This window comes from Larimichthys crocea, chromosome II (genome assembly GCF_000972845.2).
Source record: "Larimichthys crocea isolate SSNF chromosome II, L_crocea_2.0, whole genome shotgun sequence".
NCBI classification, from domain to species: Eukaryota; Metazoa; Chordata; class Actinopteri; family Sciaenidae; genus Larimichthys; species Larimichthys crocea.
The window spans coordinates 9,563,188-9,584,102 of NC_040012.1; the positions used below are offsets into that span (position 1 = coordinate 9,563,188).

Genomic DNA, 20,915 nt, shown 5'->3' on the forward strand with positions numbered 1-20,915 from the left:
CCTGAACGTCATTCCAAGGGAGTTGCAGTGAATCTGGACTTCCCCAAACTTGAGTTATTGGAGTTAGATCAGTCACTAGGGCACTGTGACTTTGGTGTATGGGACCAGTGCGCATGATAATAACAGAGTTGCCCTCTTTTTTTTCTATGTTAGGAATATTTATTTCCAGGAGTTTGTTAAGGATGAATTACAGGAATGTAAAGATGGACTGGCGGTGGACAGTTTTCACACTGTTTTTGAACTTTCAGTTCACTTACGGGTCTCCCTCCTCTTATGACTTGTTCCAGGGGTCTGCATACACTGGAGTGGTGCACAGACACAGGAATAGGTAAGCAACTTGCTTTTTTTTTTTAATATACACATATAAACTTCTGTGGCGATTTGAACTTTTCTGTTTTTTGTCAAAGTCGTAACAGCCAGTTTAACACCAGCGTTACTTTTTCCTTGAAGGTAGAGGCTGTGCGCTTTTGTTGCCAATAAAAATGCGATGACGCCCAAGCGTCTTATTGATCCAGATGACCTCAGATCGGTTAAAAATGTACCCTCTTATGGTCATATGTGGAGCTTTCACTGTGCTTTTATCAGCCTGGGGCTAAATTTGGCTCGAGTTTGCTGCCAAAGGTGACATGATCCAGATAAACGCCGGAATGCCCACTGATTACTCCAATCTCTCATCTCACAAGAGACCATTAGTGCATTAGTAACAATTTCCTGATAAACTGAAATAGTCAAACGGGGGAAAAAAAAGTAAAGAAGATTCTATTGAAATGACGCAAACTTTCGGGGAAGCTTAGTCAAACATAAGGTCCTAATTGTGATGTTTTTATTATCCAAATCACTGGAACCCTCACTAATCCCGCGGTCTGTGCGCACTTTTCCTCTAAAACACATCTCACAGTTGTTGGTAGGCTCTCTTGAAGCTTCTTGTTTATTTCTTGTCTCTCTCCTCAGGAACTGGTGTGCCTATGTGGTGCGCAGGAACGTGAGCTGCGCCGTGCAGGGGAGTGTGGAGAGCTTCCAGGAGCCCATAGTGGCCCCCTGCCCAGCCTACCAGCCCGACTGCCAGCAACAAGTGACGTGAGCATCCGGGGAGCAAGGAGAAGGGGGTTGAGGGTGCATCATGTTTAGATGTATGAGTTCTGATACAAAATGTTCCTCTAAAGGAGAGACCTGGAGGCAGATACATTCACAGTGGCTCCGGAAACACCATTGGCAGAACCAAAAGTACATAATTTCTAGCTAAGTCCACTGAAAAGGCAAAGGGTTAAACATGAAATGTAGTCCAGACCTAATGAAGAGGAGGACTTCATATAGCTGAAAGCCAATACAAATGGTTACTTACCTGAAATGACCTTCTGAGTGACAAGCCAGTGTTAATAATTAATAGCAACCTGTGGACACGCTTCACTCCGGGACCTTCACAACCAATAAATATAGTGTGACAAACGGCATTGCAGGTGTTATTGTAAGATGGAAGTGGAAGGGAAGAATGTAAGATGTGATTTATTTTTGTAAAGATTTATTTTATACCTCAGCTCCAAATCTGTAGCTCATAGTAGCATTCCTCCCTCTTCCGCCTCCTGGCTAATCTAAAAATAAGCAATGTGGAATGACACCTGGGTGCTCAAACAAGCCATCTGAAACAGCAGCCACCTGTCAGTCAAAGTGCCCACGCTGTTAATTATGCATAACTTTCTAAGTCTTATTTAAACAGGTGAGGTAAAAAACTGTAAACATATTTATTTGTGATGAGAAGTTGGACATTTCAACATGTGGGCTTATGGAGACTGACTGGAGATTCTGTAGCCAACCTCAAGGAACTGCAGGTGTTTGGCACTTCCACACAGGCTTCACTTTACAGCCATGGAGTTTGCTGCTATAATTTAATTCATGATAACTATTTGTATTCTGTTTCGTATGGAGCGCCTTTCCCTGTAATTTAAGTGATAGTTAAGATAGATTAGCATGTTTAAAAAGCAACATAAATGCAGCTTTTTTTTTAGAAATCTTACCCGAGTAGTATTCAGGAGCTGTTTTCACTGCTGGGCTGGATTAATGTCTTTGCAGATAAACAGTTGTAAGATGTTTCCGAATATTTAGACTATATTTTTCCTGTGTTTATTTTAAGATGTGACTGCTTTGTTTATCTTGAAGGTTTTGTGTATAGACATGGGCTTAAATCAAACTATATTAGTACAGTATTTGTTACTACATCAAAGTTAGCGAGGGAGATAATTTTTTTGCAATCTTCTCCTCTCATGAAGATTAATTGTTGTAAATGGGGATGTATATATACCAGTAATTGGTGAGTAACGGTTGCCATTAATTATGTACTGGAAGACGTGTTGCAATTTCTTTTGCGAGTCATTATTTGTGAAACAACATATGCTATCTGTGGTTTAGCTTTGGGGTCCATTTACACAATCAAACGCACAACAGCCACTGTGATGTGGAAAAGATCCCAGGAAACAGATAATTCTTATGTCAGTAGCACATTTCCAAGTTGCTCCATGAAGCAAAAAGAGCAGGGAGTGAGAATAGACACCTGGAGTTTTTCCATTTTCTAAGTTATGACAGGCTGTTTTGGGTTAACATTATCTCATGTCAGGATACATTACAGACATAAGGTTATAAGTGTCATTTCTCCACTTTCCTGTCTTTTTGCAAAGTTAGGACAGTGTTATCAGTGAGGATGAGAGTTGGAAAATGTGCAAAGATGACTGTTTCAATCATCAACTTTCCAGATGTTCTGGATGACATGACCCCTGTCTTCAGGGAAGTGATGTCATCTATTGTTTCTTTGGGAAATGTTTGCCTTGGCTAGAAGGCTTTTCATGTAATGGGGAACAGTAGAGAAGCACAAAAAAATGTCCATGTCCAAAAAGACATACTGTACGTTTTGGTAATTGCAAGAGTCCAATAGATCTCCCAGCACAAATATGTATCATTGGAACAGCTTAATCTTTTTGGAATAACAGAGTCGCTGTAGTCTTTCACAAAAAGACAGGGATAACACAAAAACAGTGTTGCCGATCTTATATTTATGTTTGCTTGAGATTTTGAAAAGCTCATTGATCACTCTGGTCTGTTTTGCAGATACCACAATCGGATGCGACCCACATACAAGATTGCCTTCAAGACAATCACAGAGTTAGAGTGGAGATGCTGTCCTGGCTACCAAGGTCCAGACTGTAAAGATTTGAAACCACCCCCAGACCGACAAACAGTTCAGGGAATACAGCCTTACCTCCCACTAAATCCTGGACATACAACCAGACACACACAGAGTAAGACACCATTTTCTGTTCTACCTTTTATGCTTAATATCAATGTATTACCATATTTTACTATGTACCGCTGAACCATTAAATTAAGATACCAAAGTGCCATTCTTCTTAAAAAAGTATGGATACATTAGGTAATAAAGTTATTCTCTCATCACAGGGCCAGAGCGCAGAGAGACAGGGCACCATGAGACGAGGCATGGTGGGCCAGATAAGGTGCATCTTCTGGAAGGTGAAGTTCAGCGCCTGTCTCAGACAGTCCTGGATCTCCAGTCAGCTTTGACAGAGATAAATGCCAACCTCCGCACAGACCTGCAAGAAGACACAAAGAAGATGCTAGTGACACTTCTCAACAACATGCGTCCACCAGACAGTTCTACGACTGCAGGCACAGAGGAGAGCCCAGCAGTGCTGGATGGTCATCAGGCTACTAGAGGTGGGATTGCTGGAGACAAGGCTTTAGAAAAAATAGTGGCTCGATTGGATGATATCAACAGTGCACTGAAAAGCAAGGATGAAGCTTTGGAAGACATAAGAGGAACCATGACAAGTCATGAGGGCCAGATCCATGCCCTGATGGATGCCTCTCAATCTCAGACACCAGCCATAGCAGAGTTTGATGTTATACAAACCTACATTGATGAAAAATTTGAAAAGATGAAGAAGGAGCTAGACCAGAATGTTGAGGAACATATGGCCAAACTACAGAGCACATGCAATGACAAGATCGAGACCTTGCAAAAGACCTGTAAAGATGGCCGTGACCAAGGTTTGGTCAGCCTGACCAAGCTGGTTGATACCAAGGATGCTGATTTGAGAAAGGAGATTCGGGCACTACGTCTGGACATGGCTGCTGCAGATGGACCTATAAGAACTCAAAGGCAGACAGATCCAGCCAAAGCTGAAGAGGATCATAGTGACCACAAGGACTTGTGGCGTGAGATTGACCGTATTGCCGAGGCTCACCGCATCCTGAATGTTCGCATAGACAACGAGCTGGCGCATCTATCTGCTCCTCAGGAGAGCAATGATTTCAGTCTACTGTTTGAAGACCTGGAGGCTCGCATGAATGTCACTGAGCAAAATGCAGAGACTCACTGCTTCTATATTGAAGAGAAGCTGACCCGTACGATTAGTGAAGAAATAGAAGCACTGCGGCAGCTCCTGAATGAGCGTATGAACAACATGGAGGACCAGTTTACGAACATGTTGGTGGAAATGAGTAATAACTCCTTCCCTGGAATGTTTGGTGACTCCATGGATTCCACCCAGTCACAAGTCAATAACAATAAGTTCCTCATCCAAGGTTTGGAAGAAAAGATCAATGTTGTTGAAGAGTTGTGCTCTGCAGGATGTTCAGGCACAGGAGTCTCTGTAGGTGTGTTGAAGGCTTTACCCACACCTCAAACTATAGAAAACATTATGAGCGACTTGAGTCGGTATCGAAATGACTTGGATGTTCTTCACACAGATGTCAATTCCAACACAGACAAGGTCAAGCAACTGGAAGAGCTCATTGAAAGACAGTTAGTCGGAAATGAGAGAAATACTAAGTCAATGGACGACTTTAATAAGGCACTGACTAATCTCCAAAATAACGTGCTAGGTCTGACTGATACTGTTACTGTATTAGGCAGATCCTTAAAAAAATACAACGAGGATATGCACCGAATAAACTCGACATGCTGCCATGCAGTGCAAAGTGGTAGTGAGAGTCTTGAAAGGGACAACCGGGCATCAGTCACTGCAGTACCCAGCAGTCAGTCAGACGACACCAAACGTCAGGTGGAGGAACTAAAGAGCAGGCTTGAAACGCTCAGTGAACAGTTGTCATCTGAACTGAGTCAATGTAAACAGAACACGCAGGGTGTTTCTGATGGCATTTCTGCTGTGGATGGACGTGTGACCAGGCTTGAAAATGTGTGTGGAAGGTTAGATGTAGTCTCTGCCAATATCAAAGAGCTGAAAGACGGACTAGAGAGACACGTTGGTGGACTGCGGGACTGTGTGCACAGGCTGAACGCCACCTGTGGAAAACATGGCGAAGACATCGTCGCACTGCAAAATTCACTGCAGAGGTTCGAGGGGCAGCTGTCTTCGATGGCCAAACAAGTCTTGAAGGACATCACTGCCAAAGAGCCAGGTGAGTTGATGGTTTGATGATATTGTTTGCTATCTGTGTTAGTCCTGAGAAGGAAATTACAGGAATTAACAAATGGCCTCTTTGGATGTGACATAAACAGGCCATTATGAGGTCATTATTATCCATGTTTATCTAATGAGCAGATCCCCAAATTTGAAGCCAGTCTTCAGAGGCACTACAGTCTGCCAACACACACTGAAAGGATTATAATGTGAATGCTGAATACATACAGCATTGGTTTCCGTTTTTTAGGCTCTGACCTTGTCACTCCCAAAAAGGAAGTGGCAAGTTCAACACAGCAGGGAGTGGTGAGTGATGATAATAACTTACAGCCTCAGGGAACGTAGATCCAGAGCACACAGGTGGATGCTGGGGTGGAGGTGGTGCTTATGAAACACTGGGAGAGACAGCTAGTTTTCAGGTTACCTGGCAGCAGGCTACTAATTGCATATTTACAGTTAGTTTAGTTTAGAATAAAGGATGGAAACTGGGGAAAACACATGGCTTTATCCAAATGTAAGAAAATCATCCTACCAGCATGTTCCTAATTAACACGTTATATCTTAAATTTTTGTTTAATCTGTACAAGTAACAAAATGTAAAGAGACAGGCTCACTGTTTCCCCTCGTTACCAGACGATGAGTTAGACTAACCGGGTGCTGGCTGTAGATAAATACTGAAACTCATCTATCTCTCAGCAGGAAAGCAAACAAGCACATTTCTCAAAATGTCAAGAAGATATACTGTATGACAGTAATTACACATAGATTATTACACAACTTTACTTCTCAAAGGTCCACGGATTCCCACATAAGCGCAGTCCGACACTGATCAAAACACACTCGTTTGCAGCTTCCTCTCTAATGTCCAACATGAGTTTATTGAGTGCGATTAACATCTGTGTAAACACAAACTTTTCCTGAAGATAATCCCTCATATAATGCATTCTGCTTGCTTGGCTTACATTGAGGCTTGGAGGGAAGGATCAGATGCCATGAATGGCCACAGGGTATTTCCCGGTGAGGGAGGACATGAGTTCACTGGGCCTCTCGTGATCGCCTTGAGAATGTCATTCAATATGTCCCAGCACTGAGGCAGAGGCCCACATAAGAAACTTCCTGTGGCTTAGATGGTTAGATTCGTGTTGTCTTAATAATTCTGCAGTTTAATATAAGAAATTAGACAGGTAGAGTCTTGATTTTTTACATGTCAAGTTCAGGTCCTCCTCTACTATGATTTACTCTCACTGTTACCATATGTACCTCATTGCTCCCTTATGTAAATACCAGAACACCAGAGTAGACTGTTCTTCCCCATCTTTCTCATTCCCTTTGTGAAACATGTTGACTTGTGAGGTCTTCTTTCTTGCACCATGACATCGCTTTTTTTTAATTTTTTTTTATTCATACCACAGAACTGCAGACCTCGATCTCAGTTCCCGGTCTCTACAGTACACACATACACCTCCCTCCCTGTCTTTCTCCTTAAAAATGTACACATACCAACCTCCAGAGATTCCCGTAGGGTGACCTCAGCCTGATGTGTGGAGTCTGGTCCTCATTAAGGGCCCTGACTCACTGCTGGAGCCAGTCTTGATGGAGAGGGGAGAAGCAGGGCTCCACACCCAGGACCAGATGCTTTGACTACCCTCAGCTGTGATGTCATGACTGGGGCCCCAATAGTGGTGCCTCCCTTTCTTAAACCACCGTCCAAAACAATGGTATGATAAGGACCTGAGAAGAGGAGGAGGGTTGGTTGATTAATAGTTGTGGTACAAGAGCGTGAAGGCATTTTTTTATTCCATTTTACTCTTTGCCAAATATGGTCTGTTACTTCCAAACTGTGATATTTTACTTTATTACCATACATGTAACTTTATACTGCACCTCTGCCCAGCAATAAATCAGACAGAACTTAGTGTACTGCAGCAGGATTGTGAAATATGTTTGTTGCGGCTCCTACTTTATGACTAATAGTTGTTTATATATCCCAATAAGAAACAGTTTGACATTTTGAAAGCACACTTATTTGCTGTCTTGCTGATTTAGATGATGTACTCTATGAAGCTTCTGGCAGCAGCCACCTAACTTGTAGCATGAAGGCTGGAAAGATAGGGAAACAGTTAGCCTGGTTCTGTCCAAAGGTAAAACAATCTACTTACCAGCTTCTCGGAAACTAACTTAATCTGCGTTTTCACTGCTACTAGGAAACCTTTGGAAGAACTCGATGTGTTTCCACTGCATGGACCAGGTTCTTAATTAAGTTTTGAGGACATTATTTTACTCCATGAAAAGTCCCTGCTCGGGGGGGGAAGTACTTTCCAAAATACAGGAACTTCTTCGAGAATTTTTTTCAGCTGCAATTTAAAAAAAAATCTGTAGCCTCAAACCAGTTTGTTTTTGTTGTTTGTGCTTCAACGCATCAACATGGAGTTACAGAGGAAAGCATACAACAGATGGACGGGCATCAAAGTCCAGGCCAAAAATAATGTGTAAAAACAGCTTTTGTCAGGGGGCTAAATTACCTAGTCTTCATGGTGGAAACACAGTCAGAAACAGAACTAATGAACCTGTTAGTTCATTAAAAAGTAGTTGTTGGGACTAAAAGTTTTGGGTACTTTGAGGAGAAACTTAATTTACTGATTGATTCATTCATTAATTTTTTGTCAGGCATAATCTGTCGCAACACTGGAACTATTGTTTAATGCTTGAGTTTTTGGTACTGATTGAGGTCCCTGTAAAGTAAATATGTGCTCTGAGTTTGTCAGACCAAAGAAGAAAGTGCTATTAACCACCCAGCCAAATTTGAATGGTTAAAAATATCGACAAGTTTATGAAATTCTTTTGAAGCGACTGAAACGTGTCAGATGAGTTCAGAGAATGACATGACTAACTTTGAAACACTCTGAGTGGGATGAATTAATCTCTGTCTCTCTGCTAGGGGTGTAGGGGTATGCTCAGGGTGGCCTCAGCGTGTCATCGAGCCACCCTTTAGGGCCCGCCCACAAAATCCTGGACTGAGAACTGGTGAAAAACTGTTATAACCTCTAAGTCCTTTTCACATGTTTTCAGCAACTTTTTTCCAATATATTTAATGTATTTTGAAAGAAACTAATGTCTCAGTGGTGATGGTAGACAGATTTGTTTACCTTTGGACAGTGCCAGGCTCGCTGTTTCTTCCTGCTTCCAGTCTTTGTACAAAGCTAAGTTAGTATATTTATTATACATGCATAAAAGTGATTTCAATCTTCTCAGTTGTGAGTTTTATGGCCACTGTAGGTTCTCCTACATGCTTTGAAGGGGAGGGTGAGTTAAGGGTTATGAGGTTGGATGCAATCTGCAACCTCACTGCTGTGCTCATACTCCCACAAGAGAGGGAGGTGGACTTGTGTGGCTGAGGTAGCATGAAGATTTAATGTTTTCCCCAAGTTTAGGAAAAAGTGAAATGGTCTAAATAGAGATAAAAAAAAAATTTCCACAAAAAAATCCCAGCTCTGTGGGTGTGGTGGTTGTTGAGAAACTACTGAAACGTTTCCTCTCTCTGTTTGAGATCATATTCTCCACTCAGTCATATGAAGACCCAGAGGAGGCTGCGAACAGATGAGGTGTTGTAATAACATAACTGAAAGATTAACTGGAATAGCTTTGCCCTTACTCAATGTGACTGCTGAATGGAATTGTGTGACTTCAGTTACAAAATGTTGGCACTGCTTCGCCCACAGCAGCTGCTGCAGCGGAGGTCTGCCACTACAGCCTGTATGTGTTTGTCTCAGGCTGGTTTTCTTTACGATAGGGAGTTGTGGTTAAGCAGCGGGGACTCAGACTCTGTTGCATCATTTCAAAGTATACTGCTGATGTGTCAAAGTTGTTTTGAAATTATCCGAGACACTTAAAGGGTGCAAACTGTTTAATAGAGGTTATTAGGGAATGTAGAAATATGGAAAATGCTTCTGTTTTCGAAGAGCTCTTGCTATTCCTCATTCAGATGGTGACTAATCAACCTTCTTGTGCTGAATCTTCTCATTCGATTCTCAAGCTGTTTTTTCTTCCACTCCTCCTGTTTTTTTGGAGGCGATCCCAGTCTGGCTCATTTTACTTCTCTGTCATTTCTTTCTCTCTCCCTTATCTCTGAATTTCTCTCTCTCCTGACTCCCTCGTCGCTCTCTCTCTCTCTCTCTCCTTCTGTCCATTTTTTTCTTCCAATTTGTCCTTCCAAGAATACCAGAGGACTTCTTTTTTCCCCTCTCCCTCCACCCTGTCCTGTAAGTGTCTATCGACAGAAGAGGCATTTAGGAAAAAAAAAAAGTGGTCGTATTAAAGCTGGGATAAAATAAAAGGCTTTGATTTTGTGGATCAATGCTTTGCAATTGATCATTCCGACTTTATATTGGAGAGACAGGCACTAGAATTAACTGTCTACTGTGATGAGGGGATTCAAGAAAAACAAGATATCAAAGGCCTTTTGAAGTGAAAGGGTGTCTGTTAGGAAAGAATGGAAAATTGTACTCCAAACTGGCACAGACAGATACTGTATATATTTAGTCAGCACCAGAATTTTAAGGGGGGCGCTTTGGTTGCAACACCTTCCCCAGAGAGATTTCTAAAAGCTACGAGGTGAGGTGTTTCCATCTCTGACCAGGGAGCCCATCTGGAAGTCTTCAGAGGAGAATGGACCCAGATACACAATGGGAGTCCCTGAGGTCTGCCATGCAGTGCACAATTTGAACCTCCCATCATTAATATCACTGGAGGAAAATAGGGTGGAGGATGAAATTGTGTCCATGTGCATGGCAAGAGAGGGAAAAAGAAAATGTGAGCGTGAGTGATGATATTGCATGTGCGTGTGTTACCGCCACACCCTGCTCTGTGCCCCTTGACACCATTTTCCATCTCGTGATCGACTTGTCTGCTGCAATACTCCTTTCAGACGCTTTCAGACACATTTGAACGCCCGCGCTCCGTCACCCGAATCTGCGACTAAAGCACCCCACCTCCCACCCCCCAACCACCAGCCCTCACCTCCACCCTGCAGTGTCTCAATCTGCTTGTAAGCAATAACATCTGGTTTTGGTGCTCATGGTTGCACCAGCACTCATGTGCGCCTTCCTTTGTGTGTGTGTGTGTGTTTTTTTTTTTTCCTCCAACTTTGTGGTTGCCCCCTTAGTGAGACACAGGCTGAGAGCTCATGGGAAATATGCACTCAGGCAACCCGGCGTCCTGAAGGAGGCATAGGGAGGAAATGAAGAAGAGATTTCTGATTATCTCAGTACAACACGATTGCTGGATTTAATTCATTTTTAATTATACATGTGGTTTCTGAGTAGCTTGTGGTACCACTTGCAGTAAGAGGGAAGAATTTGGTTGATGGTCGATGTTTTTATTTGATAAGCAGATGATGATTGCTTTCATAATTCAGGCTAACAGGCAGGCTGTAATGTAATATGATTGCTTTCAGGTACTTTGGGATTGATCGCTTCGCCTCAGCGCAAGACTGAATGTACTGCGGAAATAATCGTTAATGTTTGATTCATCATCATATTGTTGGCTGTAGCGGATCTTAGAGCCGCTGTAATTATTACTTTAGTTACAAGATGCTAAAAAGTTTCAGTGTTTCTCACTAAAAATGTGTGAAACATCACCCTTGAGGGCCAACAAAGGACTATTATGAAGTCTGCATTGTTTACAAAAATGTTTGCCGGCTTGCAGCTTCCTTGCCTTTTTCTGACACATTGATATGTTGCTCGGTGCAGCACACCCGCCAACCCTCAGCTGTGATTTGTCTAAAGTGCTTAAGAGCAAAGTTAGCACGCCTAACACACTGAACACGGCACACATTTAAACCCTTGACACTTTCACTGCCAGCATGGCGCCATGCTGACGTTAGCGTTTATCTCAAAGCACCACTGTGTTGCTGAGTACGGCCTCGCAGAGCCACGAACATGCCTCCATGTAAATAGACTATTTTTGTTCGTTCAGGAAAAAATGCAGAAGAGGCACTCGCATCAGCTGATCGCCCATCAGCTGTTTTGGTGCATCCTTCAGCATCTGTGGCCTTATTGTTCACGGATCAGTAACATCCAATCAGATTCATACATGTACAAAGAGGCCTTTACAACCTGACACCACGTCTCACTTGTACAACTTGTGCATATTGTTGGTTTTTCTGAGATTCACATTCATGTGAGTTTATCTCCATATTCTGTATAAAGTAGATGATGTGTTTATTCGCCCAGCGGAATCTTTGTTGTTTGTTTCCTTTGAGAGCTTCCTCAAAGAGCGCAGCCCTTTCCACCAAATCTAACTGCATAATCATTTGAAATAAGTGCTCATTTCCTTGATCTAAGTGTCTGTGACTGAATGACATTAACTGTAATTCGGTTTCATGTACTCCATTTCAGGCCAACCTCGACCACAAGGTTTAAACAACACTGTAGAGACAAGGCATCTAATCCAAGAAGAAAAAAATAAAAAACTCTTCACCAAATCTTAAATACGACATGACACAATCTGTCTGACACCTGGTTGTGAGAAGGGGCTGTACTGTAATTATTTTTGTTATTTGTCCCCAGGATACTTGCACAGTATCTCTACGCTAAGGCCCAGGTGATGTCTGTGCCCTCAGGGGGTCTGGCAAGCAGCCAACTGGTTTCTTTTTCAGATGGTTCTCGTTGTCTAAAACTCACGCCGACCGCCTGCTTTGCTTTTATGAAGTGTAATAATGGTACCGGTTGAAAAAAAAAAAAAAAAGCTCAGAGGTGCAGTGAAAGCCACGTCTAATTTGGCCTGTCATCAGAATCTAAGTCGTAAAATGAGAATTCACAAGAGAAGTCAGGGATGTGGTCTGAATGTGAGAGAGGAAGTAAATTACAGCATTTTCCATAACTTTAAATTAGATCGTAAGAGCAGTTGTTGTGGCCAGAAGCTTTTTATGCTTGATAGTAACGTCTATCATATGATTAGAAAGAACTGTCTTTTTCTCTTTGCTTTCTAAGGAACGGCCTTGAGACCAGAGAGGCCTGCTACTGCGCCAGATTCAACTCCAACCAGAACCCGAGTCCAACAAATCCACATCCCTCTCATCATCCCACCGCCGCCGTCCAGCCCCAGGCAGCCATACAATCCCAGCCAACCAGTGCAGCCCAACACACACACAATCATGATCAGTCAACCGAGGCAGCCATCCAGCCCCCAGCAACCAGGACACGCCACCCTCCCTCTGGTTCCCATCAGGCCTGTGGTGGAGACGGGCGAGGCAGGTCCTCCAGGGTACGTCCGCAGGGTGACCGTACGAAGAGGGTCTGAGGACTCATCTCGCACGCCCGTCAAAGGATTTGCTGGCGCACCGGGTTAGTATCGCCGCGTTGACCTTTGGTCACAGCTGAAAACGCTTTAACAAATGATATAAATATGTTATTTTCAATGATTGCCAAAAAATCTAAATTAAGTCTTGTTTTAGTTTCAAGACCACACAGATTTATGGCACGGGTCCTGATTTTGTAATGCTTTAAACTATAATCTGCAAATTACAATGAAACACATACTACAGATATTAGGGCTGTCACAATATCAGATAATAACTACATGATTATAATGGCTAAAATAATTATATTATCTCAATATATAGAGGAAATTTACACCATAGGTTAACATCATCTTTAACTTCTATTGTGTGTTTTGTCTCATTTTTGGCAAATAAATTACAGTGAAAATACAAGTGCAGGGAGATGGAGAGGGAGCGTGAACCACAAAGTGAGCATAATATTAATATTATAGATATATCAATATTTTGTCTTTAAAATATCGCGGTTATCATCAATACTGATATATCTCCACACCCTGAATAGCCACCTACTGATAAGTACTAGGGTAACACATTTGTGGTCCTAGAAATAAGTAACACAGGAAGTACTTTTTAAATGACCTGACACATATTAATAATAATTACAGTGCACTGACTGGATTCCCCATTTTTGATGTCTTGTTACTCAGTAATTATATTAATGTGCCCTGCACTTATCCAAGTCTTTATTACATATTACACATGCTGAATAACTCCACTGCAATCTAAAGTGTTACCCCAGATTCTGATGCACAGACTCAGACATGTATGAATGAATGAAACCTGTAATTTGTCTTGACTGCAGTGACAAGAGGGAGATTTTATGTGTCATAAGTCTGGCACAACGGAGAGCTAGGCTGAGCCAACATTACCACATTGTGACATAATAGGTGTATGTTCTTCTTTTCAGCTGTGCTGTCAGTTCATGATAACATCAGAAACACTAAACAATCCAAACTAATCCGCTCTGACAAAATCTGGAGTTCAGCCTTGATCTGTTTCGTTCTTTTCACACATGGAATCCATAACAAAGGTTTAATTATGCATTTACTTTTTTCCTATCATCCACACATAGGAATGCTACGCTTAAAAAGGCTTTTAACACGGGCCAAGTCCTTGAGGGGAAATATCAAATCTGCTTATATCTCCAAACTGATTCAAAAAACAAGATTTTGGAGTCTAGTTTATGACCTACCTCAGTGTTTTGCCATAAAGTTCAGATGGAAAACCAAACAACCAGCAAGAGTATTTATTCATTAAGCCTTGTCCTGAGATGATGATAAAACACGATGTGTCTGTCATCTGTTTCTTTTGCAGGCTATCCTCCTCTGCAGCCTGCGTCTTTCAGGCCTCAAACAACTCGTCGCCAAGGTATTGTAGCAATTCATTATCAGGTTACATTGCATGCATCTGCAGGCTTTGCCATTCTACTACTATTCAGTGTAAAAAAAAAAAAAAATTGAAAAAGCTGTGAATAATTTGTAGCCTGAGAGTGCGAGGGAGTGGGAACTGGATGTGTTTAGTTTAGGGAGGTGTGGGCGGACTGTGGAAAGATTTGAGCTTGTCTGCGGGCACTTAGCAGAAAGTTTTACCCTGTTACATTTGGTGATGATTAAGAAAATTACTAAGGTAGATAATGGCTATAAAACAAAGACCTTTTTCTTTTTTTTTTGTGCCACTTACCAACCCCGAAGAACACCTACTGTACACGTATGAATGAAACATCTCTACAAATAGAGGTGTCAGCCCTTCAGTTCACAGCTGTGACTGTAGTTATGCACAATTAATGCACAATTAACACTGTCTATATTTGTACCTTGTAGCTCCCATAGCAGCGAAGATGCCCTGGAACCCGATGTATCAAGCTCCAGTTCAAACACCAGGTAAAATCCATCTTGAAAAAGCAAAATGTGGACAAATCATTAGCTCAAATAAATCTGTGTATGCCTGAATTTGAAAAAATTTTTTTTTCAGCAACAGTAAATAAAAATGAAAAATGCACTGTTGTCATTTTTCTTTGAGCCGAGACACTGATGGACCTACATGCATGTTTTTTTGTTCCAGTTTCGGACGCCAGCAGTGCCTTTGCAGATCCCTTCTCCTTCTCTGCTGGCCTCACACAGCAGCTCTCTGGAGACTCTGGCGTCATCCGCTTCAACAGAGTTTTAGTTAATGATGGTGGACACTACAATACCCACACAGGTACACAACAAAACACCGTTTATAGCTACACAGCGAGGCTCCTGTTACATAGCACAGAATGGACAAACCAAACACTGACTCTAGATAGGGCCACCATATTTTTTCCATATTCCATATTTCCTTATTCAGTTCAAATCTACATGAAGAGAGACAGAATCCACAGCCTCCTGTGCAGAAATGTATTCAAAAGTGCATCTGAAGATGAGCTAAAGCTTAATAAAATCAAAGTTACTCTCCTGTTCAGATGCAGCGGAATGAGAGTCACAGGATTTAGCTTTTAAAAAGATTAATTTTGGAAAATATCCACTTGATTTGCTTTAATTGGACAACTGAAGTCTTACATTAGCTTCAGATCAACTTTTGAATGCACAAGACTGTGGATTTCCCACCATCTTTTATTTGAAAGGGCACTAGGAAGTGATCTCTTAAAGGTTCAGTAGTTAACTTTTAGAAATACAACTTTTTGGCATATTTGCTGAAACTGTCATACGTCCTGACAGCAGTACATTACCAGCTACTCAGAATTTCCGCCCCAGGCCGGGTACCAGCAGGCTGCCAGCCGGATGTATCCATTCATTCCAATCAGATAAGCATGGGCCTGTCATGGACCAGCTGGCTATTCTAGTTGGCTGCATCTGCACATGAGACAGAAAATCTGTGAAAAAAAAAAAAATCCGGTTCATCTAGCTTCTCCTAGTGCACCTGATGGCATTTGTGAGGATCCACGGTGCCTAAACGAAAACAACCAATCAGAGTCAGGAGGAGACGGAGACAGTCACTGCTCGCGCACACGCTGCAAAGTACTAAACACATGTTAACACACCTGGCTTGATGTCATTGGTGCTTGTAGAGTGGCATGATGACACAAACAGTGAGGAATAATTTTTCTTTGGGGGGCAGCCTCGGAGGCCTGGGGCGCTCTGCCCTTGGGGACTAAGCCCTGGAGGGGTGGCTCTGAGAAGAACATGCTATTTAAGGGAACGGGGTCTTGCCGAGGAATGAGGTTCTGCAGGGAGACTGGCATTTTCTGCTGTCGTGTGAACTTGTAGATTTGGTGGGAGGGGCATAGCAGCAGAGAGACGTGAAGGTTTTGCATTGTGCATGTTCAGTTGTTGCCTACTGAAGCTTTAATGGTCACCAAGTAAAACCTGTTTCAATGCCAATGTGGGCAGCCGACCATTGTTGTAAGAAAGGCTTGAAAAATCGTGAATCTCTCCTTTAATCTAACTTAGTAATCCATGGAGGCGATGAAGAACAGGGAGCATCTGTAAACATCTGTTCAACAAACATTATCGATCTTCTTTCTCACTCACTCTTTCCCTTTCTCGACTCTACAGGGATCTTCACTGTGCCTCTGGATGGTCGATACTTGATTTCAGGACTGCTGACTGCAAGGCAGGGTGACAGAGTACAAGCTGTCCTGTCCGTGTCTAACCGCAGCGTCCAGAGGCTGCAGAGCTCAGCTGGGCCTGCGGCCGGTCAATACAGGGGCTCAGATGGTGGTAGCTGTGGCTGTGGAGGTTCAGTGTCCTTCAGCCTGATCCTGCCTTTGAGGAAAGGAGACCGCGTGGGCCTGGTGAGGACCGGAGGTCATTTGGCCACCACACAGTCCAGGGAGATCCTCTCCACCTTCAGTGCCATCTTCCTGTACGCACCAGATGCCAAAAGATAGCTGGAGCTCAGCTGAGGACTGGTTTTGTTCCCAGATAGTTGGACTGGAGTAAATGTTGAAGCCACTATACTTTCACGGATTTGCTGTGACGCAGTGCCACTGTGTGAAGATCCTCAGTTATAAATTCAGTTACGCATCATTACATCGCAATTTGTAAGCCATTCGCCAAATATACCTGAACACAAGAAGCAAGATTTGTTTCTAATATATTTGATTACTAAGTTGCCTTTTTTTGTACCTATTGTGAACGTCCTGTGTATATAAGTGTTTATAAATTAACATTAAAATTCATAAAATGTAATTATTATTTTAACAAAACCATCTCAGAGGCTCGGTATACAGTATGATCAACATATCAGCAGAATAAAATATTGTTGGTTAGGCAATGAGTGACGTACGGGCTCACTTCATCATCCTGTGTAATCTACACTGTAGAATAATAAACACGTATGAAAGGTTTGAGGTTTAGAAACATGACAAGCTGTTATTAATGTTACAAACTTGGCTGGCTGCACAAACTGCGCTGTGAAAGACAAGGTTAGAAGGAAAAAAAAAAAAAAAAAAAAAAAAAAAAAAAAAAGCCCAATTGGGTCATTACGTAAAGAGGGTGTGGATAAAAAAAAATACATTTCCCCTCTCCTCACTCCTGAGACTTAAAATATTCCACCAGCAAACTGTAAGGAGCGGAGGGGGTGTATTCAGGCTTCAGATAAGCCTGTTAACTTAAAAAAAAAAAAGATTTTTATTCACCGCTAACCAAATAATCCACTGAATAAGCGTTGTTATACATATTGTGTTATTCAATACAACAAATTTAAATTTGGAATTACCAAAAGGGATTTTAACAGCAATAACCTCATTCATGTATTACTTAAAAAAAACAGGGTAAAGATCATTAAACTAGCCTGTGGTTACTGTTTTTTTCACTGGAGACAAGAAAAGTGTAGCACACACCCACCCACACAAATGTATTCAGTTAGAAACTTTATTTAATACAAATATGACCACAAGCCACACTTTGTTTGCTTCATTAGGCCTGTATTTTTTTTCCTTCTTTCTTACAATGTATTTTGTTCTTTAAACGTACTTTAAACCACATTTCTATACAAATCAAACACAGCATACACTTATTTCTGTTGGTCAGACACAATCAAATAGCAAGCATTACCTCCAAACAGAAAAAAAAACAGTCCCACAAAAAGATCATACGCTTTATAAAGAAATAATCAAACAAACAAACAAAAGAAAGGCATCAAAGACAGATAATGTGATGATCAGCATATGTACTGGATCATTTTTCCACAGCAGTTGAGTGAGAACAAACAATATTTTATATATATATCTATCTATATGTATATACCACATATCCCAGGATCATAGAGGATGAAGTGTGATTCTTCCACACAAGATGCTTTACTTTCATAGAAAGAATGGAATTCATTTTGTTAATCATAAGATATATCTATTTGACTTCACCAAACTTAGAGAACAAGCAAACGAATCAAAGCAGAACACGTGTCTTAATTATCACAAAAACATCTGAGCTAGAGAGTAAATGTGGAAACACTTCAGCGAAACAATGTCGACTAATTGTGACAATCTGGATCTAGCCGTTACCATAAATTGTGCTTTTTTCCCCCCATTAAATGGTTTTGTCTGTCAAGTCTCACTCCGACTCTTCTGATTTTTTAATCCTCACTAGCACATGTGAACATGTCACGCTTGTGCTGGAGGCATGATCCATGTGAGTGGAGTGGCACATCTGTCCTACAAGTCTGTTCCCCAAACACACATCATATAATGCCGGTGAAGCGCTTCAAAAAGCTTCCTGTACACAGTCAAGTATTTCCTGTTTATCTCCAAACAAAACCTAAATGGCTCTTTCTCTAGTCACCAGAGGCACAGGATCAGTCTTTTTTTTTATTATTATTATTTCTCTTTCTCTCTCTCAAACACACACACATAGACAAACACACACATACACACAGAGGCTAAGGGGTTCAGCTCCCAACATAAATATTTTGTTTTTAATCCCCACATTTGGCCTTGTAACCTACAAATACAAATCAACAATTACTTATATCCACATATTTCAGAATATCTGATGTGTCCTGTGGTGTAACTCACAGAACACACTCTGAGAACTAAAAACTAGAGCTCTTCATCTTGCATTAATTGCATACACTGGTCTTTTTTGTCCATGAAGACCTTCTGTGAAGTGCATGTGGGCGAGAAGTGTTCTGAGTTGCGTCTCTGGGTGCAGCTTAGACAAAGTGCGTTGGATAAGTCTTGGTAAAGCCACTGAGGGAACATAAGCAAAGGGTGAATGATCCTGTCACCCCCCTCACAGCAGCAGCAGCAGCACTCAGTGATTTCACTATGCACACGCACGCAAGCAAACATACACACACACTTGCATCACCCCGTAGTCATCCTACGGGGGAACCTCGCATGAAAGGAAATCCTTCATTTTAAGCTCTTTCCAGATCTGCTTATTTCCACTGTTTCCAACTCAAGCGTTATCTTTTACATTTACACACATATTTTAATACTAAAGCTGTGGATTCTGAGGTTTGTTATGGAATGTGTATTTATATTACATGTTGAGAATGTTCACTGTAAAACAAGGAATACAGATCGTGAAAAACAGGATACACGACTAAAGAAAATAAAATACTACAAGGTCCAACAGTTAGTGCATGTTAACCTGTGGCCGAGCATACAAAATATCAGTTTGAAGTATTTCCACATTGCATTGGTGATTAATTACTTTTTCTTTTTTTCAGACAAGTAAAGGCATCACGATAGAAATCAATAACTTAAACATACCAATTATCATAAATAATGACTGCATTGTTAACAAAACACACTTGATTTCGCCAGAGCTTCTTTAAACAGAATAAACATTAAAATAACAGCAAGACAATATACCACGAAGCTGCTTCATTTTGTTTTTAAGTCACATCTATCTGTGCATCTTCACATACTTCTTGTTGGCAAAAGTATGTCCCTGGTACGACCTTGAATATTATTAATACCAAACATGACTCACCTAGTACAAACGTCGTGAACTCTCCAGGGGAAGGTGGCAATCTGAAATCTGTTCCACCAAAAGGGAACTAATGACTACAGCCCAGGGTTCAGAGTCAGGAACAAAACTGAACACCTACTGTAGCTTTCAACTCACTACTGAGTATGGTCCGTGGGTGGTGTAGTCGGTATTTGCCAGCTAGTATTTCACTCAATGTTTTAGGACAGAATAAAGCCTCCAAATAAAGGCTGGACACCTGCGTCTAGGCAAATATAGCAGCCACAGCAAAATATTACCAGCGCATGACTAATTGCCTATCCTGTGTGTCTTTTTTTTTTCTTTCTTCGCTTTATACATCTCATTTAGATTCTTCAGGGCTTTCAGAAAAATGTGCAAAAAACGTGACCCGAGAAAACAACGTCTCCAGATCTGCACAGCTCAGACTCTAGTGCTGATGGATAATGCCTCGTGGGGCTTCAGTCGCTTCCATGATGGCAAATGGAGATTATTCTGTTTGCTAGACATTACAGAGAGAAAAGATGGGACTCAGATCTTTATCCCTGGATGGTGATGGGGACACACAAGTGCTTACTGCGTTAGGATGCCTTCACAGGCATGAAGAGAGATGATAATTTAGTTGGCGATTAGTCTCTCGTCTCTCTGGGATGAATATTTTCAGGGGTTCCACTCGTCTCTAATAATAAATTACAGTTTACAAACTTTTTTTGTGTGTATGGCCATAACCCTGTTACTGTATTAGACTCATTGTAGAGTTGTTTGTACACAGGTGTGGGTAATCAGTCCATGAGTTGCATTCAAGTGCACAGTCCAATTGCATGTATATGAATACCTGGGTATCCACATGCGCTGGATCAGAGCAGTTCATCAGGATTGATGACTGGTATGGGCTGTCTCCAGTAACAGAAAGAGCTGTACTCTGGCATGACAAAGGCCTCGTTCTGCTCTTTACTCAACAGAGGGAACACGTGCTCAACCAGTTCACTGAGCCTGCCGTACCTGTGGGGAAAGAGATGAGGTCAGAAAGACATGAAATAGAGAATTCTTAAAATGTTTTTTTTAGATGTCTAGGCTTTAATTAAAATGTCTAATCACAGGAAGTAAAACTCATTAAGTTGTAATGACATAAGTAGCAAACAGTTGCCCATTCACACATCCAGACACTGAGCAGCATTAGCATTAATTGTGACATTGTGGTATTGGCCAGCGGACAAATTCATGTCCAAT

General features: G+C 41.6%; 2 protein-coding genes across 8 annotated transcripts in view; one reads left to right on the forward strand and one right to left on the reverse strand.

The window, feature by feature from the left end:
- Positions 1–17,826, forward strand: emilin2a (elastin microfibril interfacer 2a). Its single transcript, XM_010739958.3, has 9 exons — positions 1–328; positions 952–1,077; positions 3,097–3,287; positions 3,445–5,427; positions 12,419–12,772; positions 14,083–14,136; positions 14,589–14,648; positions 14,830–14,967; positions 16,305–17,826. Exons 1-9 carry the CDS (start codon positions 99–101, stop codon positions 16,637–16,639), a joined length of 3,471 nt encoding a protein of 1,156 aa, XP_010738260.3. The 5' UTR covers positions 1–98; the 3' UTR covers positions 16,640–17,826.
- Positions 17,611–20,915, reverse strand: part of lpin2 (lipin 2) — a 20,449-nt gene continuing 17,144 nt past the window's right edge. For 5 of the 7 annotated variants that reach the window (XM_019257548.2, XM_010739955.3, XM_010739956.3 and 2 more), the window contains exon 20: positions 17,611–20,687. In XM_019257548.2, the coding sequence (XP_019113093.2) occupies positions 20,543–20,687 (145 nt within the window). In that variant the 3' untranslated portion in view covers positions 17,611–20,542. The remainder of the gene's footprint in view (positions 20,688–20,915) is intronic. The other 2 variants (XR_797216.3, XM_010739951.3) reach the window with 2 other exon arrangements.

What these genes read in the sequence shown, in the direction of transcription:
- emilin2a (XM_010739958.3), top strand. Translation starts at nt 99, where the DNA reads ATGGGACCAGTGCGCATGATAATAACAGAGTTGCCCTCTTTTTTTTCT. An exon ending in TACAACCAGACACACACAGA is followed by an intron (nt 3,288 to 3,444) that starts GTAAGACACCAT and finishes CTCTCATCACAG; the next exon opens with GGCCAGAGCGCAGAGAGACA. An exon ending in ACACTACAATACCCACACAG is followed by an intron (nt 14,968 to 16,304) that starts GTACACAACAAA and finishes TCGACTCTACAG; the next exon opens with GGATCTTCACTGTGCCTCTG.